The sequence below is a fragment of the Salmo trutta genome, chromosome 1 (genome assembly GCF_901001165.1).
Source record: "Salmo trutta chromosome 1, fSalTru1.1, whole genome shotgun sequence".
NCBI lineage: Eukaryota > Metazoa > Chordata > Actinopteri > Salmoniformes > Salmonidae > Salmo > Salmo trutta.
The window spans coordinates 62225711-62245399 of record NC_042957.1 but is presented as its reverse complement, the minus strand read 5'-3'; the positions used below and the strand labels follow the sequence as shown (position 1 = coordinate 62245399).

General features: G+C 43.0%; 1 protein-coding gene and 1 long non-coding RNA gene across 3 annotated transcripts in view; both read left to right on the top strand.

Moving 5' to 3' along the window:
* The first annotated feature begins 4880 nt into the window (after positions 1-4880).
* LOC115204545 (calcium-binding mitochondrial carrier protein SCaMC-3) overlaps positions 4881-19689 on the top strand; it is a 28162-nt gene continuing 13353 nt past the window's right edge. Inside the window, exon 1 of the mRNA XM_029770211.1 lies at positions 4881-5778. Coding sequence (XP_029626071.1) covers positions 5560-5778 — 219 coding nt within the window. The 5' untranslated portion in view covers positions 4881-5559. The remainder of the gene's footprint in view (positions 5779-19689) is intronic.
* LOC115204554 (uncharacterized) lies at positions 6743-9377 on the top strand. 2 transcript variants are annotated; one of them, XR_003880386.1, is made up of 3 exons: positions 6743-7279; positions 7388-7769; positions 8046-9377. It is a non-coding gene; the product is annotated as an uncharacterized LOC115204554 (long non-coding RNA). The 2 variants fall into 2 exon arrangements; XR_003880385.1 differs by having other exon boundaries at positions 6743-7769.

Sequence of the window (19689 nt, the reverse complement as noted above, 5' to 3'; positions counted from 1 at the left end):
CAGTGTAGGTTATGGTTAAACAACTGTAGCCCATAAGTATGGGGATTTGGTTAAAAATAAATATTAAAATGATGGCGATGTTGATAATTATAATGATAAAAATAATTATAGTGATATTGATGATGACTGCAATAATGTTGGTGGTGATGATTTTGAGTCTGTGTCATTGTGTCTGTCTGTTCAGTTGGTAGTAATTGTCACGTCCTGGCCAGTATATAAGGTTAATTGTTTTGTAGTTTGGTCAGGGCGTGGCGGGGGTATTTGTTTTATGTGGTTCAGGGTGGTGTGTTTGTTCAAAGGGGGGTTTGATTTAGTATTTCCGGGGTTTTGGGTTGATGTTCTATGTTTATGTATTTCTATGTGTAGTCTGGTGAGTGTGTTTCTATGTTGTGCTGATTGGGGTTGGGACTCTCAGTTGAAGGCAGGTGGTGTCTATCTGCCTTTGATTGAGAGTCCCATATATTAGGGTGTGTTTGTTATTCGTGGGTGATTGTTCTGTGTGTAAGCCGTATGCTTTACCAGACTGTTTATAGTTGTTCGTTTCGTTATTTTGTATGTTCATTTTTGTAGTTAATAAAAATCAAGATGAGCATACACGTACCTGCTGCGTATTGGTCCTCCTTCACCGACGACAACCGTGACAGTAATGTTGATGAATAGCGGTTACCCCTAGGAACCCCAAAATCAACACCACTCACCCTCCTGCTGACAGATGGCCAATCATCTAAAGCACCGTGAGATACCTTTATGTGTATGAACAGGAATGTTCTGTGTATTTGTGTGTGTGTCCATCGCCCGTCCACCCGTTTGTCTGTGTATACCGGTATGTTTGAATCTGTATTTGTATATGACCACATGCTAGCTGGCCATTGCTGTAAAGCCCAGTGGGATGGCTTTATATACTATGCACCCAGGGGTCATTAGAGTGTGGAGAGGTGTGCTGTGATCACACACTGGCTCACACTCTACATGGAAAGACAGAGAGCCATTCACTTTGTGTCCATGACAGCAAGATAAACAGAGAGAATGAATGAGAGAGGGAGAGGGAAAGAGAGAGAGATGGAAAAAGTAACAGAAAAGGGGGAAATAATAATGGAAGAGACTCAAAAAGAGAAGGAGAGAGCAAGAAAGGGAGAGGAATATAGCGACTAACAATAAAGGGAAGAACGTTATAATGAGTTTATAATAAATAAGTACTGTGAAGAAAGTGGACAGAGCAGTCAGAAGAATGAGAAGAGAATATCAGTTAGGATATTGTAGTCTTATCTGAGCAAGAGGAAGTCCTTAAACACTACTCTGAGTGAATTAGGCTCAATGTAATATAGCTAACTGTATTCATTCCATCATCTGAACACTGTTGGTTCTTGGCAGTTTGTCATACTTTAGGGACCCCAAGAGGATTACAGTTGTAATTGCGCTCACTTTCCAAATCCAATCTCATTCAAATGCGGTAGCAGGCTGGTTACCAAATTTCTTGGAGCCAGGGAACCATGAAATACACTGAACAAATGTGTCTTGCCACAATTTACTCCTTAGCCACGAAGGAACTAGCCATGACCTGCTGTTTGATATGCAGATCCAAAGCACACTCTCTGCACGCCCACCACACAACCTGTGTGTGTGTGTGTGTGTGTGTGTGTGTGTGTGTGTGTGTGTGTGTGTGTGTGTGTGTGTGTGTGTGTGTGTGAAAAAATGCGTGCGTGTCTGTGTCTGTGCATTTGACCAAACTCACCCCTGACAGCGTACAACATCCATCTCAATGGCACCAGGGCAACCGAGAAAGCAATTTACACTGGAGTCCAGTAAACGCCAAATTAAAACCCTTCTGTGAAAATAGTTAGTTATATCCGCATGCATTGCTGCTCACCGAGGCGTGAGTCTGTTCTTCGGTGCTTCGCTTCAGAGCAGCAGTCCTCAGCAGTCCTCACTCCTCATGGTGTCGTCACGATCGTGGCCAGAGCCTCGGGGTCAAGCTCTATTCAGGTTTAGGATGAATCTCAACAGGATAAAGTGGCTGCCTTTCCTCATCTCCTCCCTTTCATTTACACTGAATCTATGGACAGGATTGGTGAAAGCTTCTGTATATAATGGATGTCCACCAGGTATTTTCTCGCACCTGTCATGCACTTTCACCACAGTGCCGGGAAATAAGACGAGGAGAGGAAGCCGCTATAGACAATTGAGATGCACAGAGTAGCTAAAGAGAAGTTCAGCAGAAGGAAAGGAGTTGAGGAGAGAAGGCCACTTGAGACTATTGAGATGTACCCTTGACTCTAGAGGGGGAGAAGGCCTTTGTTGTGGGACTGGAGAGTTGCCTCAGTGATGATGGAACACAACAAGTTCCTGCTATCAACACTAGGCTGCTATTCATCACAGTTATCACACTGCTAAAGTATTGCAGTTGGTGAGGTTTCATTTTATCTAATCAAATCCTGTAGCCTACAGACTTACTTACATATTAGCTAGATTGTATCTGGTTTTCCTTGTTTCATCTTTTGCTCAGGTACACCAACTTAATACCAGCGGATCTTACAGCCTACACTCCTTGAAAAAAGGGTTCCAAAAGGGTTCTTTGGCTGTCTCCATAGGAGAAACCTTTTTAGTTCCAGGTAGAACCTTTTTTGGTTCCGGCTGGAATCTTTTTGGGTTCCATGTCGAACCCTCTGTGAAAAGGCTTCTATATGGAACCCAAAAAGGTTCTAACTGGAACCAAAAGGGTTGTACCTGGAATCGAAAGGGGTTCTCCAATGAGTTTTCCTATGGGGACAGCCGACTAACCCTTTCAGGTTCTAAATTGCACCTGTGCAATCATAAAGTCTGGGATATTATAATATAGCAATATATGTCCCATACTCTAATACACTACTGTAGGATATAGTGAGACTTCATTTCACAGAGAGGCCCATGGTTTAATGGCTGTTCTGGTAAGGGAAGAGATCAGACAGGACTATAATAGGTGGCAGCTGCAGACAGTCACATCAAGCTGTTCACAAGGTGATACCCTCTGTGCATGTGTGTGGGAGAGAAAGAGAGAGAGAGCGAGAGAGAGAAAAGGAGAGAGAGATGTGGAGAGAGAGCAGGAGGGAGTAAGAGAGACGGGGAGAGAGAGATGTGGAGAGAGATGTGGAGAGAGAACAGGAGGGAGTAAGAGAGAGACGGGGAGAGATGTGGAGAGAGAGCCGGAGGGAGTAAGAGAGAGAGAGCAGGAGGGAGTAAGAGAGAGATGTGGAGAGAGAGCAGGAGGGAGTAAGAGAGAGACGGGGAGAGAGAGATGTGGAGAGAGAGCAGGAGGGAGTAAGAGAGAGACGGGGATAGAGAGATATGGAGTGGCCATGCCCCCCAACTAAAATTTGATTGGCCCCCTCTGAAATGGTCACCTCTGAAAATATTGATAGTTTCGACGAAGATGCACACCGACAGCAAGACTCATCCATCTCACCAGAGAAAGCATTTCACTACACCTGCAATAACATCTGCTAAACATGTGTATGTTACCAATAACATTTGATTGTATTTGATTTTGAAACAGCGACCCTCTATCTTAGTGTGTGTGCCTCATGTATATGATACTGTCTGGCCAAAAAGGGTGTGACAGGTCATATTCTTTTTGGCCCGACAGCATCAGATACATGGGCTACAGATACTGTGACAGAGGAGAGCTGTTTGTCTCGCCCGGATGCTTTCTCTGGTGAAATAGATTCAGCTTCTTGTGAACTGGTGGAAAATTATGAAACACGGATAGACAAGAATGATTAATAAGATGTTTTTCTCTTTTTTTATTGTTACATTTTTGGTGGAATCCTGGCCTCAATTGGCATCCATGAATACGTGCCACTTTGTAGGCTGAATGTCATTACACTTATGGTGTTGTAATAGATGTCCCTTACCATTCAAATGGCGTGTGCACAGTGCACTGGTCGGATGCTGGACTTATTTTAGAGTAGACTCATGTGAGCAGGTGACCTACTTAACCTGCTTTTTTAAAGTGATTTGTTTCACTACATGTACATATTACCTCAGTTACCTCGACTAACCGGTGCCCCCGCACATTGACTCTGTACCGGTACCCCCTGTATATAGCCTAGAATGTTATTTTACTGCTGCTGTTGAATTATTTGTGTGCTAATACCCTTATATTTTAATGCAAACACTGCAACAATATTTTTGGAATTGATTTATGATTTATTTGAACAAGGAAATGTGCCTAAGCTGAAGTATTTAATGCGTTGAACCATCATAATTATATTGAAAATTTCCACCTTGCATCGAATAAGGTTCAAAATGTTATGGCCCCACTAAACTGGGTCTGTGCCCCATCTTGGCCACCCCATTCAAAATATTCTGGACATGCCACTGGTGGAGAGAGAGAAAGGGAGAGAGAGAATCTTGTAGTCCACTTTGGTTTTATTGAGCTACTACTGGTCCATGTCAACATTTTTAGAACTGTGACATGAGCCTCCCTCCCACTGTCTCTGCATAATCTCTCATATCCCATGCATGCTGACCGGGCGGTTTCCGCCAGAGGCGCGTCACGGCGTGCAAACTCCATTATGTATCTATTAATACCCAATAAGAGGCTATGAATGGGTTCAATGGGGACGGGGCAGCCAACAGCACCCTTTACTTTCACTGTGAAAATGGAGATCACATTAATGTTCCATGTTATTCAATTATTGCACCCACATTGCTCGCGCCAACGAGCGTCTGCGTTGCCAAGAGCTAAAAGGATGCTGCGGTAGCCTGTTGTGTGGTAGAGGCTAGATTGCAATTACAGTTTGAGGGATTTGATGCTGGTGTGTGTGTCATATGAGCAACTGCAATAATGATAGCGACTATGTAATGGACAGAAGGACGCATCATAATCTTACGAGAGAGGGGGAGGAGAGGATGGACCTGCAGAGGTGAAAGTAGATGATTTTTGTTAGGCTTCTACTACTACAGCTACACCTAACCACTCTGTTCTAACTTCGAACCATTCAAAGTAAAAGGGAACTCTTTCTCTCAGGAACACTCACACACAAACACCGCATTGAGCACGTTGTCAGAGATGACAGCATAGAAGTTCCACCCGGGTATCCTACATGCTTGCACAAAGCTGTAGCTGTGGTAAAATATAACGAACACCGGGAGCTTGGTTCGCTTCGTTGCATGGGGGATTCACTGCAAATCCAAAAGGCAGAGCCTGTCCCCTGACCAACAGACTAATTCATTTGAATTAGTTCACGGATTTAATCATCGCCGATGTCACGAGATACGTAACGGATACGGGGATTAATATTACAGGCACCGAGAGTTTACACCGCGCCCGGTGTACTGACATTCTCGGCAACGACTCGGTATATTAAACCGGTGCCTCGGTAATGAGACAAAGGGAGAACATCAGTTATTTCAGTAAGGCTATCGTGCCATTTCGATATACCATAGTTCCGGGATTTGAATAGGTAGGATATCGTAACGATTAGAACAAAAAGCGCTCCTTCAATTTTTCCCCGCCTGCTTCGCTGCAGCAGGTTGGGATAATAGCCACCACCACCAGGATTGCACAAGTCTCCCATTCACATGGGCGAAGGCAGGGCTCGGTTCTGCTTTGGTTGGACCCGGGCTCGCTGTCAAGACCAAGACAAAGGTGTGTCGGACCCTGGGAGGGAACCGGAAACGCGAGAGAGATGGGCCGAACTGTTCGACCAACTGGACCTCAATAAAGACGGTAAAGTCGACATCAACGAGCTGAGGATAGGACTCGCTGCCCGCGGTTTACTTCGCAGTGACGCGGAGGAGGTGAGAGGAATAGTGATGATGGGGGTATTCCCAATAGACGTGTATCCCTTGAATTATAGCCTGCATGGCACATTAATTGTGTGTGTGTGTGTGTGTGTGTGTGTGTTTGTTCTTGGCTGAGTAAGGAGTAAAACGATAATGTCCTGTCAAACAACACAAACGGATCATATGACATAGGCCAGGGGTTCCTAAACTTTTATTTTCTGATAGCAAATTCATCAGGGACCCCTCAAAATCAGAACACAACTCAGACTTTAGAGTGAGGTAAAATTCATCAGGGACCCCTCAAAATCAGAACACAACTCAGACTTTAGAGTGAGGTAAAAAAAAATAGCATACAAGAAGTTTCATGACTGCTGCAGTGCATGCATGGCCAGACTAACCAATACTTCAGCCATGGAAAGTAAAAAGTAAAAAACAATTGGATGGAATACAATAGGTTTTTAGTTGAGCACTGAATCATTGATGGAGTACTGTGGATCCCTGTGAGCCTCCCAGGCCCTGTTGTGTGTCTATGGGTATATTGTAGATTAATAATATTGTATTCTATTTTATTGCACCAACTTCTTCCACAGACCCCTTGGCCAAATTTGTGAACATTTGTGTAAACTGTTGTTGTGACAACTGTTCTACATTTCTTAACGTTTAAACAACACATTTTTTAAAATCGTTTTTCCGTTAAAGGTCCGAACAGTGAACATCATGTTTTTCATAACCTTTGAGGATATTTGGATGAAACCAGTGAAAAATGACTGTAGTCGGTACATTAACAAAGTTGATCATGAAGTTACTGGTCCCCTCCCCCATATCAAACACTTGAATGCAGGGATTACTTCTGTCTTTATTTAACTAGGCAAGTCAGTTAAGAACATATTCTTATTCACAATGACGGCCTACCGGGGAACAGTGGCTTGTTCAGGAGCAGAACGACAGATGTTTATCTTGTCAGCTCAGGGATTCGATCCAGCAACCTTTGTTACTGGCCCAACGCTTTAACCACTAGGCTACCTGCTGCCCCTTTAGGGCCGTAAATGTTATACACCAATGGTAGCGGCTTGTAATCTTAACTCATTTAAATATGTAACGCCTTAAAACCGCCATCACCTGTGCGCATCATACGGCTTTGTTTACAAACCATAAATAGCTCAAGTAGAACGTGGCAGAACGATACTGGTAACTAAACTTTTTATCTGTGTTGTAACTTATAGCTAGCAAACTACTTACCATCATGTCGGAAAAAACACACTGTGTTGTGACTGGATGCCATAGGGATAATTTAACATTACACTATTTTCTGAAGAACGAAGACATCCGAAAGCAGTGGCTGCTTTTCATTTCGGGTGGACAGGATCGTAACACCGGTGTGCAGTGCACAGTTCCAGCAAGTTGATTTATTAATTGGGGAGAACATTTGATGTCTTGCCAGGAAGCTAATCCTGAAGATGGATGCTGAACCATCATTGACAGTGGATCAGTTTGTCTTGCATACACTGACCATAATGTAAGTATGAGTCTGACACGGTGGCTGTAACTGTGGCTACTTTGACGGTATATTTTCTGCAACACAACTGATAAGTCACTATATGGTTTTTGGTCTTCCATCACTAAGCCCCCTACATTGAGTCTGAGGACTGACAGCACACAGCTGATATGAAGGAATGTTGTCCACAAAAGGAGGTCTGGTGTGTATAGTATTTGTAATTTACCCCTGAAAATTATATTCTGCCATTCAATTATGTGGGTTGTTGTCTTATATTTGCTGTAGCTTGTGTTATTGGGGCTCTAATGATATACATTTTAGAAAATTCAACATCTACTCGGTTTGCACATCTTTCCAGGCAACCACCGCAGCAGGAATGCCATGATACAAAATCAGCTTTCCTAAGGCAAAGGGGGATATGCTGTGAAGCCTGTGAAGACAGATCAAGTGAAGACAGAAAAAAGAAGGGGGGATATGCTGTGAAGCCTGTGAAGACAGACCTAACAATACTGTAATAATAATATTTATTATTTACATAATTATTCATTTCAAATCAATTGAGCATTCCAGGCACACACAAATTCCAAATACAAACATTGAAAAGTTAAATATTAAATAATATTGCATATTTCAAAATGAGTACTTCAAAAACACCAGAAAACACATTGTAGAATGAGTAGATCACTACATCAACAAAATGATAACGTCATAACTCAGAACAGTGAATAAAATGAAATTAATTTCACTACCAATTTAACAAACATTTCTCTTTTCAAAACCCTTACAGGCTACGTAGACAGGCTCCTGGATCTCCTCTTCAACAAGGTCACCCTTGATCCAGTGCCGTATATGGGGAAGATGTGCGAGCTGTCCATCCCAGAACCCCTGTCTGCCCAGTGTGAGAGGCCTGACTAGGAGCTGTCCATCCCAGAACCCCTGTCTGCCCAGTGTGAGAGGCCTGACAAGGAGCTGTCCATCCCAGAACCCCTGTCTGCCCAGTGTGAGAGGCCTGACAAGGAGGAGGCCATACCTGGATTTGCCTCCAGCTTCAATCTTCGGGGTGACTGAAGCCAAGTGGGTGACTGAAGCCAAGTGGGTGACTGAAGCCAGCTTGATTGAAGCGGGGTACTTGGGTCCCCCTCCTCTCCCGATCCCGTCCCATCAGTCTCTGTAGTTGGTTGCATTTCCCAAAGCCTAAGTTATTTACTTTTACATGATATGATATCACATTTTCTTTTATATCGTTTTTCTAACATTTGGACGGGAGATGAGAGTTAAAAATTGTAAGAATCAATGGGGTCCTGTACACTGTAGGGCAGCCGGGTGCCTATATTGCGGCTTATGGCTCTATTTAATTTTTTTATGTCAAATGATGTCTTACCATTATTTCTCACCTTTATTTCTCATGAATGTCCATGTTGATCAATATTTCAGATATGCTTGCCTAATGTAAATGAACAAATAAATGTCTAATCAATACATACAATTCTGAACATATTGTCATTTATAATGCTAATGCAGAGGCACCAATCAATTGTCCAGTACTCTTATTGTATGCTGTTTTCATGTACATTCCCTTATGTCTAACCTTTCATGTACATTCCCTTATGTCTAAGCTTCTAGGGGACTCAGACTTGACTAATTCTGCTGAAGAAGTGTATCAGTGAACAGTATTCTGTAATTAGTTACAAAACAATAGAAATGCAATTGTGTATTGCTGCTGTTTGACTGATATCTAACAGTCCATTATCAGCTTTGTTGAGAACATTTTGCTGAGAAAATGGGTTGAGGAATACTATTTAGGCTCAGAATGACATGTGGCCCATTGTTTACCTGGTCATCATTGACATGTGGCCCATTGTTTACCTTGTTACCTGGCAACGACCACAAGGGTGTTTCAAAGAGCTGTCATTCAAGGCGAGCTCATGATATAAGCTCCCCGCCCACTCAGCCTGTTCTTTCAGGCTTCCTGATAATTAGAGATGGGAGAAAGGGTACAATTTCTTCAATTCTGAGCATTTTAATAGTGTAAAAATGTTATGGGTGATGTTTCGGTCATTCATATTATTACTTGGGAAATAGGATGACTGTGCGGGACCTTTAAAACAATAAGAAAAAATAATACAATTCCACATGCACAATGCAGTATGTTGTATATGGTGGTCCTATAGATCCGGTAAAGAGGTCAATCGAACTTGAACAAAACAATAGAATTGCCATGGAAACGCGTGGGGGAAAGGGCTCCTCATTGCCCCCAGTTAAATGAGCCTACATTTATGCTATTGTTTGCATGTGTATTTCACACTATGTTGGGGTAAAAATCGGAGTATAATACTTATATAGATGTCAACCCTAACACGATGCTAAATTGTAATTATTTCGCCTCTATGGCCTATTTATTGCCTTACCTCCCTAATCGTACTACATTTGCACATACTGTACATAGATTTTTCTATTGTGTTATTGACTGTACGTTTGTTTGTTCCATGTGTAACTCTGTTGTTGTTTGTGTCGCACTGCTTTGATTTGGCCAGGTCGCAGTTGTAAATGACAACTTGTTCTCAGCTGGCCTGCCTGGTTAAATAAAGGTTCAATTAAAAAATCTAGAATAATAAAGTTCTCCATACGTCATCAAGTTGGAAAAATGGCAGAGAAAGGCAAGCGACATCCGCGAACAGCCTGCTCTGCCCTTATTGTCTGCTGGTGCGCTGTGCTTTTAGCTGACCCAATGTTACAACATTGCGATTGGTGCTTTAAAAACATGCTGATGTACGGACTGACTGCTGGGAACATGTCTACAACTTCATCAGCAATCTGTGAAACTATCGTAGATAAGTGACAAGCTACACAGTGTTTATCAGTGCAGTTCCCAACATCCTTAGCTAGCTAGCTAACATTCAATCCCTGTGTTTGTCAGTGAAGCCAGCGACCAGCAAGCAGGCTACAACAAGCTAAATCAGCCGATTAAATCACTAGCGACGATATACTTGCACATATTTTGTGCAGGAGTAGAGAGATGTTTTGTTTGTACAACTTTTTCACTATCAGCGCATGCATCTGTCCCAGTGCCCATGTTTCATAGCGAGTGAGTCATGCACAAGACAGGTTGTGTGAGACAATGCTTGCGAATGGATTTAGAATTTTGGAATATTGATAAATGTCAGTTGAGATCTTGAGTGCGCATCGTCTCAATGCTCATTTTGGCCAAGCCACTTGCAGACTCGATTGAGGTCTATCGAACACAACAGCAAGTGGCCACTCGATAAAGGGTTTAGGGGCCACATTCGCAGAGTACGACCCTGCCTCACACAGGAAGCGGCGCTGGTCCTAGTCCAGGCACTTGTCATCTCCCGTCTGGATTACTGCAACTCGCTGTTGGCTGGGCTCCCTGCCTGTGCCATTAAACCCCTACAACTCATCCAGAACGCCGCAGCCCGTCTGGTGTTCAACCTTCCCAAGTTCTCTCACGTCACCCCGCTCCTCCGCTCTCTCCACTGGCTTCCAGTTGAAGCTCGCATCCGCTACAAGTCCATGGTGCTTGCCTACGGAGCTGTGAGGGGAACGGCACCTCCGTACCTTAAGGCTCTGATCAGGCCCTACACCCAAACAAGGGCACTGCGTTCATCCACCTCTGGCCTGCTCGCCTCCCTACCTCTGAGGAAGCACAGTTCCAGCTCAGCCCAGTCAAAACTGTTCGCTGCTCTGGCACCCCAATGGTGGAACAAGCTCCCTCACGACGCCAGGACAGCGGAGTCAATCACCACCTTCCGGAGACACCTGAAACCCCACCTCTTTAAGGAATACCTGGGATAGGATAAAGTAATCCTTCTAACCACCCCCCCCCACCCCCAAAAAAAAGATTTAGATGCACTATTGTAAAGTGGTTGTTCCACTGGATATCTTAAGGTGAATGCACCAATTTGTAAGTCGCTCTGGATAAGAGCGTCTGCTAAATGACTTAAATGTAAATGTAAGTGTTCTGTTTGAGATTAAACCTATGACTGCGGTAGATATAACGTAATTGCCCCCTAGCAAGTAATTGCCCCCTAGCAATTTCACCTTTATTTAACTAGGCAAGTCAGTTAAGAACAAATTCTTATTTACAATGACGGCCTACCCCGGCCAAACCCGGACAATGCTGGGCCAATTGTGCGCCGCCCTATGGGACTCCCAATCACGGCCGGATGTGATACAGCCTGGATTCGAAACAAGGACTGTAGTAACGCCTCTTGCACTGAAATGCAATGCCTTAGACCACTTTGCCACTCTGTGGCCACTCCACTCAGTGGCAAATCATTTGAAAGATGTATATCTCTTACTAACATTACAGAATTGTTGCATTAGGTACAGTATTTGAACAAAATACATTTTTCCCTTTATGATGATGATCAGGACCTGTTAGTGGTAGTTTTGTAATAACAGCACTGTGATAAAAAAAAAAAACATTGTTTTTCAGTTAGGGATTTAAAAAAAAGATTTATTAAAAAATTATGTAAAAAAATTGTTGATCTTGTCGCGGACCCCTTCAGTACCTAGTGGACTCCAGTTTGAGAAGTACTGACATAGGCAACTGTGTAGTTCCTGTGTTTACTATAAACAAGTATATTTGTTTATAGCCTACTAGTACAATGAACAGGAACTAACCTGCTTCACTTATTCCGAGTGTATAGGCCTCTCATATCAAGTCTTCAACTGCCTGAGCTGTGAGCTATGGTCCAGTCTAGCCGGTGTCTCTGCTCTATTTTGGCCCTGTGATGTCACAGGAGAAGCAGGCAGAGTGTTCTACAGGCAGTGAGAGGCATTTTACTACAGATATTAAAAGAGTTCCTTGAAAGAGAGTGCTCATTCAAATGTATTTATGAAGCCATTTTAACATCAGCAGTTGTCACAAAGTGCTTATACAGAAACCCATAGATGACCAGCAGGGTCAAATAATAATCACAGTGGTTATAGAGGGTGCAACAGGTCAGCACCTCAGGCATAAATGTCAGTTGGCTTTTCATAGCAGAGCATTTAGAGGTTGAGAGAGAGAGGTCGAGGGGGGCGGGGGAGGGAGACGAATCAGCAGGTCCGGGACAAGGTAGCGCGTCTAGTGAATAGGTCAGGGTTCCATAGCCACAGGCGGAACAGCAGAGATTGGATCAGCAGCACTGGATCAGTGCTCCATTACCCAGACATCTGAGATCTATTTCAAAACTCCACTGCTCTCTCTAACTCAAAACAACACAACATTAACCAGTGCTATTTTCACACATCCCTCCAACTCAAGTTGCCTGTCACCAGTGCTATCTGAAAACTCTGTCTCTTCAACACAATACTGATGCATGCTTTTCTGATCTGCTTGTCCCAGTACATGACAGGAAAGCAACACTTTCCTGTATGAATATTTTAAAGGTACGACTAACACAAACCTGGTGCAGCCTTGACCCCGCCTGACCTTAATATCAGTGTCTGACGCACACGCACACACACACACACACACACACCACACACATCTTAACCTCAGTCTTCAAATTTTATTTGTAAAATGCTTTGTAAACAACAGGTGTTGACTAACTGTGAAATGCTTAGTTACAGGTCCTTTTCCAACAATGCAGAGAGAAAAGAAAGTTGTAATAAATACACAATGAGTAACGATAACTTGGCTATGTACACGGGGTACCAGTACAGAGTCGATGTGCAGGGGTACGAGGTAATTGACGTAGATGTGTACATATACTATAACTAGGAATAAAGTGACAGATAATAAACAGTAGCAGCAACGTATGTGATGTGTCAAAAAAGTTAGTGCAAAAAGGGTCAATGCAGATAGTTAAATAGTTAATCAAATAGCTACCCGGACTAACTATTTATGGCTTGTGGGTAGAAGCTGTTCAGGGTCCTGTTGGTTCCAGACTTGGTGCATCGGTACCACTTTCCATTCGGTAGCAGAGAGAACAGTCTATGACGGTTGGCTGGAGTCTTTCTTTTACAGCCCTCCTCTGACACCGCCGGGTATAGAGGTCCTGGATGGCAGGGAGCTCGGCCCCAGTGATGTACTGGGCCGTTCGCACTACCTTCTTTAGTGTCTTGTGGTCAGTTGCTGAGCAGTTGCCATACCAAGCGGTGATACAGCCAGTCAAGATGCTCTAAGTGGTGCAGCTGTAGAACCTTTTGAGGATCTGACTGCCCATGCCAAATCTTTTCAGCCTCCTGAGGGGGAAGAGGTGTAGTCGTGCCCTCTTCACGACTGTGTTGGTGTGTGTGGACCATGATCCTTAGTGATGTGGACACTGAGGAACTTGCAGCTTTCGACTCGCTCCACTACAGCCCTGTCGATGTGAACCGGGCGTGCTCGGCCCTCTGTTTCCTGTAGCCCACGATCAGCTCCTTTATCTTGCTGACATTGAGGGAGAGGTTGTTGTCCTGGCACCACACTCCCAGGTCTCTGACCTCCTCCCTATAGGCTGTCTCATCGTCATTGGTGATCAGGCGATCGTTGGGGATCAGGCGTTGGGGATCACCGTCATGTCGTCGGGAAACTTAATGAGGGTGTGGGAGTCATGAGTGGACATGCAGTCGTGGGTGAACAGGGAGTGGTGGATGTGTTGTTGCCTACCCTCACCACCTGGGGGCGGCCCTTCAGGAAGTCCAGGATCCAGTTGCAGAGACAGGTGTTCAGTGCCAGAGTCCTTAGCTTAGTGATGAGCTTGGAGTGCACTATGGTGTTGAAGGCTGAGCTGTAGTCAGTTTATAGCATTCTCACATAGGTGTTCTTCTTGTCCAGGTGGGAAAGGGCAGTGTGGAGTGCAATAGAGACAGCCTGAGCTGTGGATCTGTTGGGGTGGTATACGGATTGGAGTGGGTCCAAGGTGTCTGGGATGATGGTGTTGATGTGAGACATGACCAGCCTTTCAAAGCATTTTATGGCTACAGATATGAGTGCTACGGAGCAATAGTAATTTAGACAGGTTACAATGGCGTTCCTGGGCACAGGGACTATGGGGTCCACTTGAAACATGTAGGTATTACAGACTGGGTCAGGGAGAGGTTGAAAATGTCAGTGGAGACACTTGCCAGCTGGTCAGCCCATACTCTGAGTACGTGTCCTGGTAATCCGTCTGGCCCTGCGGCCTTATGAATGTTAACCTGTTTAAAGGTCTTACTCACATCGGCAACAGAGAGTGTAATCACACAGTCGTCCAGAACATCTGGTACACTCATGCATAGTTCAGTGTTGCTTGCCTCGAAGCGAGCATAGTTAGCTAGTCTGGTAGGCTTGCGTCACTGGGTTTCGTACTAGGATTCGAACTTATCCCGACCAGAAGCCATGGATTACAGTCAACATCTGCACTGAGCTAAAGGCTAGAGCTGCCGCTTTCAAGGAGCGGGACACTAATCATGACGCCCTCCGATGAACCATCAAACAGGCAAGGCGTCAAAACAGGACTATGTCACTATGGGGAAAATGTTGTCGATGCACTCATTAATGAAGCCGGTGACTGATGTGGTAAACTCCTCAATGCCATCAAATGAATCTGAGGACATAATTCAGTCTGTGCTAGCAAAACAGTCCTCTAGTTTAAACTGTCATCACCAGGGATACTACTGTGTCACTGCGCGTCTACACAATGTCATGAGTTCAACTCAGCCTGGCTGGCAGAATGGCTGGATTTATGACTACTGAAGTCATCCCTTTTGCAGGACATTTTCCATTCAGTCCAGATAATATGGTTATGATAGTAGTTGATGATTGGGGATTTCTCTTCACTTAAAATTCTATACACCTTGCATCTGTGGTGTGCATAAACCGATTAGAAAAGTCCCCACAGAGCCCAGTAGAGCCACAGAGCCCTGTAGAGCCACAGAGCCCAGTAGAACCACAGAGACCAGTAGAGCCACATAGCCCAGTAGAGCCACAGAGCCCAGTAGAACCACATAGCCCAGTAGAGCCGTAGAGCCACAGAGGCCAGTAGAGCCACATAGCCCAGTAGGGCCACATAGCCCAGTAGAGCCACATAGCTCAGTAGAGCCACATAGCCCAGTAGAGCCACATAGCCCAGTAGAGCCGTAGAGCCACAGAGGCCAGTAGAGCCACATAGCCCAGTAGGGCCACATAGCCCAGTAGAGCCACATAGCCCAGTAGAGCCGTAGAGCCACATAGCCCAGTAGAGCCAGAGAGCCTCGCCGGATTCAAGGGATATTTCTCAAAATACATACTACCGTGCTCTGAGAACGTAAACTGGAACACAGGAGGGTCGGCGTATGAGTCCAAATCAATGTATGCGAAACGAAGCACAGAGGTCACTTCTCGAATACATACTCTGTTGTGCATCATTTGAAGTATGCATCAATGCAAGCTTCAATGCCAAGTATGCACAGAAATATGATGCAACCACGTAAAAAATTATGCAACATTTCTTGAAATCAATGGCGGCCGTTATTTGAGCAAAAGAGAGAGAAAATAAACTTGAAAATTTTGTAATTATGTCATGGTATAAATCCATGACATAATTAGCTAAATATGCAGGTTTAAAAATATATACTTCTGTGTATTGATTTTAAGAAAGGCATTGATGTTTATGGTTAGGTACAGTCGTGCAACGATTGTGCTTTTTTCGCAAATGTGCTTTTGTTAAATCATCCCCTGTTTGGCGAAGTTGGCTGTCTTTGTTAGGAAGAAATAGTTTAAACACTGTTCGCAACGAGCCAGGCTGCCCAAACTGCTGCATATACCCTGACTCTGTTGCAAGTGGTGACACATTTTCCCTAGAACTTTTTAAGGTATAGGGGGCAGTATTTTCGATTTCGGATGAAAAGCGTGCCAAGAGTAAACTGCCTAATACTCGGGCCCAGAGTCAAATATTTGCAGATTATTAGTAGATTTGGATAGAAAACACCCTGAAGTTTCTAAAACTGTTTGAATGGTGTCTGTGAGTATTACAGAACTCATATGGCAGACAAAAACCTGAGAAAAATCCAACCAGGAAGTGGGAAATCTGATGCTTGTAGTCTTTTCAAGTCATTGCCTATCTAACACACTGTGACTTAGGGTTAATTTTGCACTTCCTAAGGCTTCCACTAGATGTCAACAGTCTTTAGAACCTTGTTTCAGGCTTTTGCAGTGAACAGAGAGCAAACAAGAAGGCCAGGAAGTTGGTGACTCAGAAAATGACATGAGTTCAGTGGCGCGCATTCACGTGATGAGGTAGCTGTGTTCCATAACGTTTTTCAAGACATTGGAATCGTCCGGTTGGAATATTATTGAAGTTTTATGTTAAAAAGGCCCTAAAGACTGATGCTATACAACGTTTGACATGTTTCTAAGAATGTAAATAAAACTTTTTTTGACTTTTCGTTGTGAAATTTTCAGCGTGCTTCCTACATTTGGAGTAGCTTACTGAACGCGCAAACAACAAGGAGGTATTTGGACATAAATTATGGCCTTTCGAACAAAACAACATTTATTGTGGACCTGGGATTCCTGGAAGTGCCTTCTGATGAAGATCATCAAAGGTAAGTGAATATTTATAATGCTATTTATGATTTTAGATGACTCCAAAATGGCGGGTATCTGTATTGCCTGATGTATTTTTCTGAGCGCCGTACTCAGATTATTGCAAAGTGTGCTTTCCCCGTGAAGCTTTTTTGAAATCTGTCACAGCGGTTGCATTAAGAAGATGTTTATCTATAATTCTTTGAATGACAGTTTAATATTTTATCAACGTTTATGATGAGTATTTTTGTAAATTGTGCTCATTCACCGGCAGTTTTGGAGGCAAAATGTTTTCTGAACATCACGCGCCAATGTAAAATGGGGTTTTTGGATATAAATATGAACTTTATCGAACAAAACATACATGTATGAGTGTCATCTGATGAGTGTCATCTGATGAAGATCGTCAAAGGTTAGTGCTTAATTTTAGCTGTATTTCTGTTTTTTGTGACCCCTCTCCTGCTTGGAAAATGGCTGTGTGGTTTTTCTTGTGTTAGCACTGTCCTAACATAATCTAACTTTATGCTTTCGCCGTAAAGCCTTTTTGAAATTGGACAATGTGGTTGGATTAAGGAGAGGTGTATCTTTAAAATGGTGTAAAATAGTTGTATGTTTGAGAAAAAATGTCATAATTCAGTTGTTGTTTTGAATTTGCCGCCCTGATATTTCACTGGCTGTTGAATAGTGTGAACCGTGGGTGGGTATGCAGGTTTAAAAATATATACTTGTGTATTGATTTTAAGAAAGACATTGATGTTTATGGTTAGGTACACGTTGGAGCAATGACAGTCGTTTTTCGCGAATGCGCACCGCATTGATTATATGCAACGCAGGACAGGCTAGATAAACTAGTAATATCATCAACCATGTGTAGTTAACAAGTGATTATGATTGATTGATTGCTTTTTATAAGAGAAGTTTAATGCTAGCTAGCAACTTACCTTGGCTTCTTACTGCATTCGCGTAACAGGCAGGCTCCTTGTGGAGTGAAATGTAAAGCAGGTGGTTAGAGCAGTGGACTAGTTAACCGTAAGGTTGCAAGATTGAATCCCTGAGCTGACAAGGTAAAAATCTGTCGTTCTGCCTCTGAACAAGGCAGTTAACCCACCGTTCCTAGGCCGTCATTGAAAATAAGAATGTGTTCTTAACTGACTTGTCTAGTTAAATAAAGGTGTACATCTTTTTTTTAAATAAAGAAAAATGAAAACTTGAAATCGGCCCTAATTAATCTGCCATTCCGATTAATCGGTCGACCTCTTGCACATACAGTGCCTTCAGAAAGTATTCACAATCCTTGACTTTTTCTGCATTTTGTTGTGTTACAGCCTGAATTTAAAATGGATGAAATTGAGATTTAGTGTCACTGGCCTACACACAATACCCCATAATGTCAAAGTGGAATCATGTTCTTTGAAATTTTAACCTATTACTTAAAAATGAAAAGCTGAAATGTCTTGAGTCAATAAGTATTTAACCCCTTTGTTATGGCACGCTTAAATATGTTCAGGAGTAAAAATCTGCTTAACAAGTCACATAATAAGTTGCATGGACTTAGCCTGTATGCAAAAATAGTGTTTAACATGATTTTTGAATGATTACCTCATCTCTATACCCCACACACACAATTATCTCTAAGGTCCCTCAGTCGAGTAGTGAATTTCAAACATTGATTCAACCACAAGACCAGGGAGGTTTTACAATGCCTCACAAAGAAGGGCACCTATTGGTAGATGGGTAAAAAAAAGCAGACATTGAATAACCCTTTGAGCATGGCGAAGTTATTAATTACACTTTGGATGGTGTATCAATACACACAGTCACTACATAGATACAGGCGTCCTTCCTAACTTAGTTGCTGAGAGGAAGGAAACCGCTCAGGGATTTCACCATGAGGCAAATGGTGATTTAAAAAAAGTTACAGAGTTTAATGGCTGTGACAGGTGTAAACTGAGGATGGATCAACAGCATTGTAGTTACTCTACAATACTAACCTAAATGACAGAGTGAAAAGAAGAAAGCCTGTACAGAATAAAAATACAACAAAACATGCATCCTTTTAGAAATAAGGCACTAAAGTAAAACTGCAAAGAAATTGGCAAAGAAATCAACTTTATGCCCTGAATACAAAGCATTAGGTTTGGGACAAATCCAACACAACACATAACTGAGTAGCACTCTTCACATTTTCAAGCATGGTGGTGGCTGCATTATGTTATGGGAATGCTTGTCATCGGCAAGGACTAGGGAGTTCTGAAACGGAATAGAGCTCACACAAATACACATCGACTGGGATATTCTGTAATGATGTCAGTAATCACTGTGCAATTGCTTGTGTTAGAAAACAAAAATGACCAAAGCCAAACCCCGTTATATTTTTAAAAGACATTTTAGACAGTTTGATGAGCAAGCGATCTTACATGATCTGTACCATAACATTGACAGAGTAAGTCTGATTCCCGATGTTGACACTGCCTGGGACTATTTTTATATGAAATTTGTGTCGATTTGTGATAAGCATGCCCCTGTGAAGAAGTTTAGAATCAATGGAAGGGACAGTCCCTGGTTTTCAGATAACTTGGCAGAATTAATTAGAAAGAGAAACATCTCTTGGGCTTAAGCTAGACATACAAATACTCCTGTTGACTGGGCCTCCTTCAGGACGCTAAGAAACAAATACACAGGATTGATCAGGAAGTCCAAATCAGATGACTATTTAAATGCAGTCACAGAGAACCTAAACAACCCTGCCAAGTTCTGGAAACTATTTAAATCAGTGTCAGGTTCTAATGTATCCTCTGGCCTTCCTGACCATTTAATGATGGATTCTAATGAAGTGAAGGATAAAGCCCATGTTGTAGGGGCTTTTAACAGGCACTTCATATCTGCTGGTTCAGTTTTTGATAATGGTGGGGCCCAGGCCTCTAATGTAAGCTCTGTTATAGTCAACTATGATATA